Consider the following 10810-nt stretch of genomic DNA (forward strand, 5'->3'; position numbering starts at 1 on the left):
ATATATATATATATATATATATATATATATATATATATATATATATACATATTATTATTTTTTTTTTCCTTACACCCCCATTCTCTATTTGACATTTGAGGTCGGAGGCAGGGAGGGGGTGTAGGCCGCTCTGGGCTGTGGGTGGGCGTTGAACCTTGAGGGGCGATTGGGGCGGGGCCGGTGCTCTGGTTCTCCCTGGGTTATTTGGATTTTTCGATCAAGGTTCCTGGTTGCGATGGCCAGCCCTTTTGCTGGGGTGGCTGCCGGGTTCTGGCAGGGGGTCAGCTGTGGTTGTGTGTGTGTGGTTGTTGTTGGTGTATGGCGGCAGTCGGGGGCGTGGTTTCACTTTGACAGGGTGCTGGCTGGTCGGCCTGGTGTGACATTCGCGGTGGTGGTGGTGGTGGTGGGGGGGGGGGGGGCGTAGGTGGCATGCCGAGGCTTCTCCGGGCCTGTGGTGTGGGGCTGCTGGGGTGCCTGGTCCTTGGTGCGCTGGGCCGGCCTTCCTCAGCTGCTGCTCCCTGCTGCTCTGGCCCCAGGAATGTGAGGTCTACTTCCCCCGTCGCACTCCCCTCCAGTGGTGCACGCCCCTGCCGCCAGTGCATTCTCGGCTCTCTGCATCTGGGGTTGGGTGGTGGGGTGTGTGCTGGCCAGCCCTTGTGGCTGCCTGCCAGGGCCTGGGTGCCCTGACTCTGTTGGGCCTCTGTTGGGGTGTGGTATGACCTCGGGACTTGGGGCTCAGTGTCCATGGCCAGAGCTACTCTGGAGGGGCGGATTGCCGGCAGGGCCTGTGGACTTGTCGATGCAGCCTCCTGGGGTTTCTGCATTGTGGTTGCTGGGGATTGCCTGGGGCTTCCCTTTGCTTCTCTCTGGGTGGTGCAGTTGTCCCTGTCGGGGGACTCCCGGAAATCCGGGCTTGGGGGCCGCTGTGTGTCTGTGGCTCTGGTCTTCCCTGTGTTACCATCGTGTCCTGTGTGGATGGTTCTGTGGGTCCCCACATCCACTATTGAACATTTTTATGGAGAAAACATACTGACAAGCATGCTCACACAGGTATTTAAATTCAAGGGTTTTTCAGATACACACTCAATTGGGTTGTGGTGGCCACTAAATGCATCTTGTATTACCACGTACTGTATAAAATACTTTCTAATGATGTTATAAGTATCATTATTCAACTTTGTACAAAACAGGTTGAGCAGAGTAAGTAAAGACAGTGGCAGAGTGAAAAAGTGTGGTCAGTTTGTCCTCCAGCATGTGAGCATTTTATCACTGACATCTGCAGTAAATATATATTGTTTATTACCTGTAGCTGATTGATAAGGACAGAGATCTGCAGAGCCACCTCTTTGTAATTCTCCACTACGACGTTGTATGCAAAGGAGGCAGCATAGACCCAATCAACCACCAGAACATTCACATTCTGAGCCCTGAGCAGGGCCTGGGCCAGCTCCATAACCCAGGACGGCTTAGTTCCCGGGACTCTGGAGGGTGGAGAAGGATGAGAACTTCACGTGAGGAGGAGATCAGTTGTCAGAGTACTGAGCCATTAATTTTAAAAATGTGTTGCTAACCAAATGACTTTACAAAAGTAAAACAAGAAAACATTCCTTAAATAAGTAATGAAAATTAAATGGTTTTGGGGAGATGATTTCAAACAGCTGTGCTCATGCAGGAGAAAAACAATGCTTTTTTAATCTGGATTCTTCTGTCTTTACTATCATCCCTCCCCCAACCCCTAGTCTTCAGTGTTTATAAAATTACCAAAGAAAAACAGAGTGAGGGTTGAAAAGATGCAAAAACAAATATGTTGCTTGCTGAAAGCAGTAATTTGAAGAACAGTTCTTTCATTTAGTCCAGTTATGACTCGGTTCAGCTTTGGTGAAGTTGTTTTTTTTTTAGTTAAAACTTGGCTTTGAGTAAATGTCAAACTTCAAAAAGTCACAATTTAAACAACAAGGACAGTTTTTTGTTTGTGTCCCATGACTGTGGGGATTTGACAAACAGTGAAAAATTTGGATGCTCTAGTTTTATTCTTAAACACTCTTAAGCAACTAAGAACTGGATTACAAATGCAGAGTTACATCCATTTACACAATATTCAAAAACAAAAAAAGAGCAAACAACAAAAAGAGTTTACATAACCTTCAGGAGTCTGCTGCTCACCTGTATCCATGGATGATGACCTTTGTAGGATGGGAAACATTGAAGTGAGATGACTGCTGGGAAAGGGAAGCCTGGGTGAACTTCTGTGGACAGTCCTGGTTTTCCCGGGTCAGCAGCAGGTACTGGACCTGCAGTTTAATTCTTTGCTGTCGGTACAGCCATCTGGTGCTGTTGAAGTCAGCGCACTGACCATTCTGATGTCCTTCACTCAAACCTAATGGAAAATGAAGTTGTAGTTCAGCAGCTAGTTGACAACCTTAAATCAGATCTTTATAAGTGAGATTCTGTGGGAAGATTGTATATAATATTTTCTTTTGTACTTTTAGTCATTTGAATGACCTCAGTTTGAATAGAGTTTATTTTTCTAAATTGACTGACAAATTAAGGAGCTGTCTGTGTGGAAGTACTGTAAGTACTGTAGCTCAGTCCTCACCTCCTTCTACAGGTGGAGAGCATCCTGTGCTCCAGCATCAACGTGTGGCATGGAGGCTGCACAGCTGCAAAAAGATAAGCTTTGCAGAGAGTGGTGAAGGCTGCACAGAAGATGTTGGAGTCAGTCTCCCCACCATCACAGACATCTACACCTCCAGATGCAGGAAGAGGGCCACCTGCATCATGAAGGACCACACTCACCCAGCACACACACTTTTTGACCTGCTCCCCTCAGGAAGGAGGTTGAGGAGCATTAAGTGTAGAACCACTAGACTGAGGAACAGCTTCTACCCTGAGGTTGTTGGACTCATGAATCTCTAACCAGGAGAATCACTAAGGGAAAAAAATCACTGTAATGCTACTTTAATTGGTTATATGTGACGTTTTTGAATATGGTGCATGCCACTGATGTATTTTAGTTGGCACTGTTTTGTGAAGTGGAAGGTTACACGGAGTTGTGAAGTCAATAAAGGTGGAGCCTCACCACCCCTCAGCCTCTGTCAGCCTCTGTGAGCGTCTGTGAGCCTCTGTGAGCTACGGTGAACTACGGAGTGGTGTGGCTTCCAGTTAAACCGGGAATAATGTATCCTGTGTCTTATTAGCTTAAAAGTAAGCTAATGTATCTGTAAAGATGTCGACACAAGCTGCAGATGGTGAAAAAGACCCAGGAGCTTCCTGTGTGAACAGTGGGATACCCGCTGCAGAAATACTAACAGGTTATGGGCTCTGTAAAGTTTCAGCGGTAACAACGCATGGAACGAGACGTCCACCACAATTTGATGGAGATGAAGCCCACTACCACATCTGGGATGTAAGGTTTAAAGCGTACTTAAAAACCACTCGTCTCAAAGAAGCTATCGTGGGAAGTGAGTTAGCAGAAGGAGCTAATGCACAAGAAGCGATGGAGATCGGTAGGAAAAATGAACTGGCATATGCAGAATTGTGCAGTTGTTTGGACAAGGAAACGCTAACACTAATCCTGTACGAAGCACCGGACAATGGCAAGAAAAGCCTAGAAATATTGAGACGCCATTTTGAGTCTGAAGAAAAGCAGCAAATTGTCGGGTTGTACACAGAGCTAACCAATGTGCTAATGCTTTACGGGGAAGCATTAGTGGACTATTTTGCAAGTGTTGAAAAGATAGTAGCCACAGGAAACAGAGCTAAAGAGACTCTCAGTGATGCACTTCTGATGGCAATGGTGCTAAAAGGACTAATGGATGATTACAACCCATTTTCTGTTAATGTCACTCAGACGAGAGAAACACTATCTTTCAATGAGTTCAAGGCAAGACTGAGAAGTTTTGAATGCTAATTGTGATACCATAGCAGGCCCTGAACAGACAAAGTAATGACTGCAAATTACAAAACATTGAAACCTAAGTTTTAAGTGAGAAAATATTGCAATGGAGAATGCTTTGTTTGTGAGAAAACGGGGAATAAAGCAAAAGTCTGTTGAAACAAAGACAAGAAAACTCAGTGGAGAGTGACCAATATGCAAAACAGCAACAAGTCAGAGTCAGAGTCAGAGTTTCTTTATTGTCATTCGCACCTCATGTGGTACATGTGGTGGAGCGAAATTATGTTCACAGGGTCCCAGTTACATCCAACAATAAAATGTCTAAGAAAAACAGTAATAACATCTAAGATATGAACTAAGAAAAACATCAACTAAATATACACTAAGCACTCATAACATAAAACATTGAACATCAGCACAAACATGAACATGAGTCTGTGAGCAGATGTGCACGCATGAACACATCAACATTGAAACAGATCAGCAGCAACATGAAACAGATCAGCAGCAACATGATATGGTTTTTCACAGTGATTATTCTAGTTAAAGATTCATGAGTCTAACAGCCTCAGGGTAGAAGCTGTTCCTCAGTCTAGTGGTTCTACACTTAATGCTCCTTAACCTCCTTCCTGAGGGTAGTGGGGCAAAAAGTGTGTGTGCTGGGTGGGTGGGGTCCTTCATGATGGCACAAGGTGGCCACTATTACAGACACGGGACAATGAACTCTTCGTGCTAAAGACTGACACAAACCCATGGATGAAGAAGGGATGTTTGTGCTCTGGGGGAGTGAATGGAAACCCCTCGGCACACAGCAGCAAGGTGTACTGGTGGATAGCGGTGCCTCTGCCCACATCATGACCAACGAAAGTGCTTTCATCAGATTCGACGAGACTTTCCGGTCCAAGAACCACGTCAGGCAGCTGGCAGATGGGACGCAGATCAGCGGCAGCAACCTGAAGAAAGGAGTCCCACGAGTTGAGCTGACTGACAGCAACAGGAGAGAGGTGAGTGTCAAACTCACAGATGCGCTCCTGATTCCTGGATAGCCACAGAACATACTGTCTGTGGATGCAGCAGCTTCGAAAGCAAAATTCAACTTTGAAAAGAATAACAACAAAATGGTCCTTCCTGATTGCACAACATGTAAAATTAAGGCAAAAGACAGACTGTACTACCTGGACATTGTCCCAGAGAAAAATGTAAGCAGTGAGGACTCCTGAAATGTATCTTTTGATTTAAAAACATGGCACGAGATAATGGGTTTTTGTAACTATGATGATATTGTAAAACTTGAAACAGTAGTAAATGGTATGAAAATCAAAGATAAAACATGCAGACCTAACCAATGTGAAACTTGTCTAGAGGGTAAATTTTCCCAAAGAAAAAACAAAGTGATGTGAGAGCCAAAGAGCCATTAGAGCTAATACATACAGGCCTGGGTGGGCCTATTGTACCAGAGACATTTGAAGGGTACAAATATGCCATCAATTTAACTGATGATTTTTCTGGTGCCATCTATGTGTACTTCCTTAGGAACAAGAACAAGGCAGTTGAAGCAACTAAGCAGTTCTTAGCAGACACAGCACTTTATGGTAAAGTAAAATGTCTGAGGTCAGTCAGCGGGACAGAGTTTGTGTCAAAGGAGTACAAGTCGCTATTGAAGGACAAAGCTATAAAACATGAGAGGTCAGAGCCCTACTTTCCCGATCAAAGTGGGACTGCAGAGAGGAATTGGTGCACATTATTTGAAATGGTCCGTTGCATCCTGATTGAGTCAGGGTTACCCAAAGAGCTGTGGCCTTATGCAGCCAGGACAGCTGCAATCATAAGGAACAGGTGTTAATATAAGAGAACAGGGAAACACCCTATTTAGAGAGAGAGAGAGAGAGAGACCAGATCTGTCAAAAATGAAAAAGTTTGGTTCAAAGTAGGGATGCACCGATCCAGTTTTTTTTTTTTTTTTAACTTCCAATCCGATACGATACCTAGATCTGGGTATCAACCGATACCGATCCAGTTCCGATATCATGATCATCATTGATTTTATATGAGGCTGTAATAATCTCCTCTCAAGTACAATTTGTACAAATATATACATGCATGTCCAAAAAGGCAACTTGAGGTAAGTTTTATTAATGTTGGTTAAGTTTTAAAGTTAGAATTACATTCTGCTAACACAAAACATGTTTCTTTTTTATTCCTAGTTTTAAAGTGGATATTAAAGTGATTAATTTAAGTGATTGTTTAAAGTTATTTAATATATTTTTAAATAAGTGGCAGATATAAGAATTTTCTTCTTCTTTCTGCACTCTTTTCGTTCAATGTTTTCTTTTTGATTAATTTGTTTTGTTTATTTTGTTTCTTTTAAATGAATGAATAAATAAATAAAATAAAATGTTAAATGGCTTTAAACATCTGCTAAGTTCATGGCATAAACCAACACAGACCTGTTTTTAGTATTTTACATCACTTTATAATGTAGCTGTTTTTGTTTAGTTTTTAAAAATATATAATTTTCTTGTAATTTTTATATCATGTTTTTTTATGATTGTCTACTGTTGTACTGATAAATATCTCCTGGAGGGTAAACTATATCTTGGCTGCAAGAATCAAGCTGCAAAATCCTTTGTTTTCTACAACTGATAGTGGTTGTTCATTAATTATGATGAAGTTTAGCAACTTCTAGGTAAACATTCGAGCTCCGAGGCTTCAGCGATGTCTTCTTCTTGTTCAGTCCACGCAGGCAGTCTGATTTTGGTCAATCGCGCTAAGTCTGTACCTCCTCAGAGACGGGCAGACTTAGCAGAGCGGATTGGGCACGGTTGACCGGGGTCGAGTTGGCTGTTTCAGGTTGAGCAAGAGCAGCGCCACGCTGAAGCCACAGAGCTCGAATGTCCATCGTAAAACTAACTTTAACGTGGTTTAATGTGGCGCTATGGCTCTGCAGACATTGCACATTGCTGTCTTGTTTTGTGGTGTTTAGTGTAAAATACTTCCACACAGCGACATGTTTAGATGAAAAGTTGGTTAGCTGTTAGCCACAGTGCTGCTAACTCAGTCCTCACGTTGTAGCTGGCTGCAAACTATGAACTGGATTTCCTGAATGTGAGGCGGGTCTTATTACTCTGGGCTCATGAGACACGCCTTCGTTCAGGAAATCCAGTTCATAGTTTGAAGCCAACATGCATCATGGATCGGAAATCTCTGCAGGTTGGATAGGAAAAATCTGATACGTAAATTATTCTGGTATCGGAGGCCGATACTGATACTGGATTGGCCCCATCCCTAGTTCAAAGTGTATGGTGTATGAGCAAAACAAAAAGAAGCTTGATCCTAAAGGCAAAGAGGGAATTTTTGTCAGTTCTGATCATCTTTCACCTGCTTATATGGTTTATTTTTCAGAGACAAACAAGGTTCAGAAACACAAACTGGTCCACGTCATTGCAAAGAGCTTGACAGAGGCAAAAAACCTCTCACCCTCTTTCTCACACACAAAATAAGTCACACTTACAAAATGAACTTGAATTATATACAATATAATACAACTAATGAACTACAACATAAAAAGGCTGCCACATGTCCCAAAATCTTTTAACCAAACCCTTCAGGGTATATCATTTTTTTCCAGATGGATATTATACATCACTTCTATTATCCAGTGTACATATGCTGGGGTGTGTGGATCCTTCCAAATGCACAAAACAAGTCTTCTAGCCAAAAGAGGGCCAAAAACAATTGCATCCTTCTCGTACTTACTAAGATACGTATCCACAGGGACCACCCCGAACAGTGAGATTAATGGTGATGAATGCACAGTTTTTCCACATATCCCAGATAAGTTGTCAAAAATAGATTGCTAAAAGACAATTACTTGTGGAGTCCAGGTCGGCTTTGATTTTGGGCAGTTTATCTTTGGACCAAGGCAGCCGGTGCACCACTTTGAATTGAATTACAGCATGTCTCAGACAAATTGAAGATGAGTAAATGTTCTTAATGGTCTTTCGCCAGATTAAGTCTGATATGGATTCCTCCAGGTCCATTTCCCATTTCAGTTTAAGGGAGTTCAAACTGGTCTCAAGGTATGAACTGAGCAGTGTAAAAATTTTACCAAGGGCCCCTTTAGTATAAGACCTGCACTCCAAAATTTTAGCCACAAAATGTTTAGATGGGTGCAAGGAAAACAGTCAGATTTAGACCTCACAAAATGCTGGTGAAGATTCTCAGTCATCCAGGACATGATGAATTCAAAAAGCGTTCAATACAAAAACAACTGGACTTTATTTGTAACAGAAGACGTTTCGCTCCTCATCCGAGGAGCTTTCTCAATTCAAAGAGCAGAGAGTGAGAGATACAGGTTATAAGGCTGAGTGAGATGAGACACACACACACATAAGACACACACACACACACATATGTAGATTGGCAGTTCACACCTAAACACCTTAACAGTAGGTCTTTGTTCCTCTAATTCACAGACGAGGCCCCTCTGTTCCCATCAGGTGTGAAAACCGGCTGGGGATCTGTTTTAAAGTTGCATTATATGTTTTTGAAAGTGAAAATCTGAGGCCTCCTCCTCTGTTAAGAGACGACTTTTCTCTTTTTACATAAATTGCTTCCTTCACCCCCCTCTCAAACCATCTGTGTTCTTGGTCCAAAATGTGCACATTTTGGTCCTCAAAAGAGTGAAAAAAAGAACAGAAAACAGAAAACAACTTCTACAAGACAAGGACTTAATCAACAGGACCAACTTCACCCCAGACCAGATCTGCACCCTGTTGGATCTCTGCCTCTCCACCACTTATTTCAAGTTCAATGACAGTTTTTACAGACAGAAGCACGGCTGTGCCATGGGATCTCCAGTGTCACCCATTGTTGCCAATCTCTACATGGAGGAAGTGGAACAGAGAGCCCTAAACTCCTATGAGGGAACAACGCCAAGCCATTGGTTCCGTTATGTGGATGACACCTGGGTCAAAATCCAAGCCAAGGAAATAGAAGCGTTCACCAGACACATTAACTCGGTCGATAACAACATCAAGTTCACCAGAGAGGATGCAAACGACAACAAACTGCCTTTTTTGGACTGTTTGGTTCAGATGGAGAGAGGACAGCCTCAACATTGAAGTTTACAGAAAACCAACCCACACAGACCAGTATCTTCTGTTTGACTCCCACCATCCACTGGAACACAAACTGTCATCAGAACTTTACAGCATCGGGCCGAATGCGTCCCCACGAGACAGAAGGGAAGGAAAAGGAACTGAAACACGTTCAAGAAGCTCTTCAAACATGTGGATTTCCTAACTGGGCTTTTGTCAAGTCAGCGAGGAAATCTACAAAACACACCAATAAACAGAAAAAGGAGAACAACAGACGTAAAAACATTGTCATCCCTTATGTTGCTGGAGTATCAGAGAAATTCAGAAGGATCTTCAACAAACACAAGATCCCAGTACATTTCAAACCCAGCAGGACTCTCAGACAGAGGCTGGTCCACCCTAAGGACAAAACACCCATACACAAACAGAGTGGTGTAGTGTATGCGGTCCAGTGTAATGAGGACTGTCCAGACCTCTACATTGGAGAAACTAAACAGCCTCTTCACAGATGCATGGCTCAACACAGGAGAGCCACCTCCTCTGGACAAAATTCCGCAGTTCACCTCCACCTCACAGATAAGGGACACTCTTTTGAGGACCAAAATGTGCACATTTTGGACCGAGAACACAGATGGTTTGAGAGGGGGGTGAAGGAAGCAATTCATGTAAAAAGAGAAAAGCCGTCTCTTAACAGAGGAGGAGGCCTCAGATTTCCACTTTCAAAAACATCTAATGCAACTTTAAAACAGATTCCCAGCCGGTTTTCACACCTGATGGGAACAGAGGGGCCTCGACTGTGAATTAGAGGAACAAAGACCTACTGTTTAGGTTTTTAGGTGTGAACTGCCAATCTGAGCGAAACGTCTTCTGTTACAAATAAAGTCCAGTTGTTTTTGTATTGAACGCTTTTTGAAGACCTCACAAAATGTTTCAACTATATTAAATAGTTGATATTAAATAGATATTAAACTTCTGAACCAGCTGCTCAAAAGAGGCAAATCTACCATCAGCATAGAGATCATATAGTGAATGCACTCCCCTCAAGACCCAGTTGTCTAGCTGTATTAGCTACTGAGGGAGTAACCATGCTTGTTTGACATAGGTGCCAAAAAAGTAACTACAGAGTTAAATGCTCTCCTGAACTGATTCCAAATCTTAACCGTTCAGATTAAAATTGGGTTAGAAACGTACAGTAGGTTGATATTGATCATTTAAAAGGCAGCTGAGAGCAGAGTAATCCAGTGGGGGAACTGGATCCAATTGAGGCCCTCTCCAAAGCCACCCAACTGGGAGAAGGGGTATCCTTACCCAACCAGAATAGTAGAGCTCTGATATTAGCTGCCATGTAATAGTGCATGAAATTAGGAAGTGACATGCCTCCTAGTCTTCAGGTCAGATGTAAGACCCACTTGGCAATCCATTTATGTTTTTTATTCCAAATAAATGCTGATAACTGGCTGTTCAGATTGGTAAAGAATTATTCCGAAAGGAAGATTAGTAGATTCTCATTCAGAGTCAGAGTCAGAGATTCTTTATTGTCATTCGCACCTCATGTGGTACATGTGGTGGAGCGAAATTATGTACACAGGGTCCCAGTTACATCCAATAATAAAATGTAAAAGCAAAACAATGATAACATCTAAGATATGAACTAAGAAAAACATCAACTAAAAATATGCTAAGCACTAATAGCATAAAAACATTACATTGAACAGCAGAACAAACATGAGCATGAGTCTGTGTGAGAAGATGAGCGCGCATGAACACATCAACATGAAACAGATCAGCAGCAACATGAAACAGATCAGCAGCAACA

The 10810-nt window shown here is 42.6% G+C and overlaps 1 protein-coding gene across 1 annotated transcript in view; it reads right to left on the reverse strand.

The window, feature by feature from the left end:
* pla1a (phospholipase A1 member A) overlaps window positions 1–10810 on the reverse strand; it is an 84016-nt gene that overhangs the window by 44591 nt on the left and 28615 nt on the right. Inside the window, exons 2-3 of the mRNA XM_037686732.1 lie at window positions 2164–2377; window positions 1304–1481 (exon numbers count right to left, since the gene is read on the reverse strand). Coding sequence (XP_037542660.1) covers window positions 1304–1481; window positions 2164–2377 — 392 coding nt within the window. The remainder of the gene's footprint in view (window positions 1–1303; window positions 1482–2163; window positions 2378–10810) is intronic.

This window comes from Nematolebias whitei, chromosome 13, assembly GCF_014905685.2.
Source record: "Nematolebias whitei isolate Nwh7 chromosome 13, NemWhi1, whole genome shotgun sequence".
Lineage (NCBI taxonomy): Eukaryota > Metazoa > Chordata > Actinopteri > Cyprinodontiformes > Rivulidae > Nematolebias > Nematolebias whitei.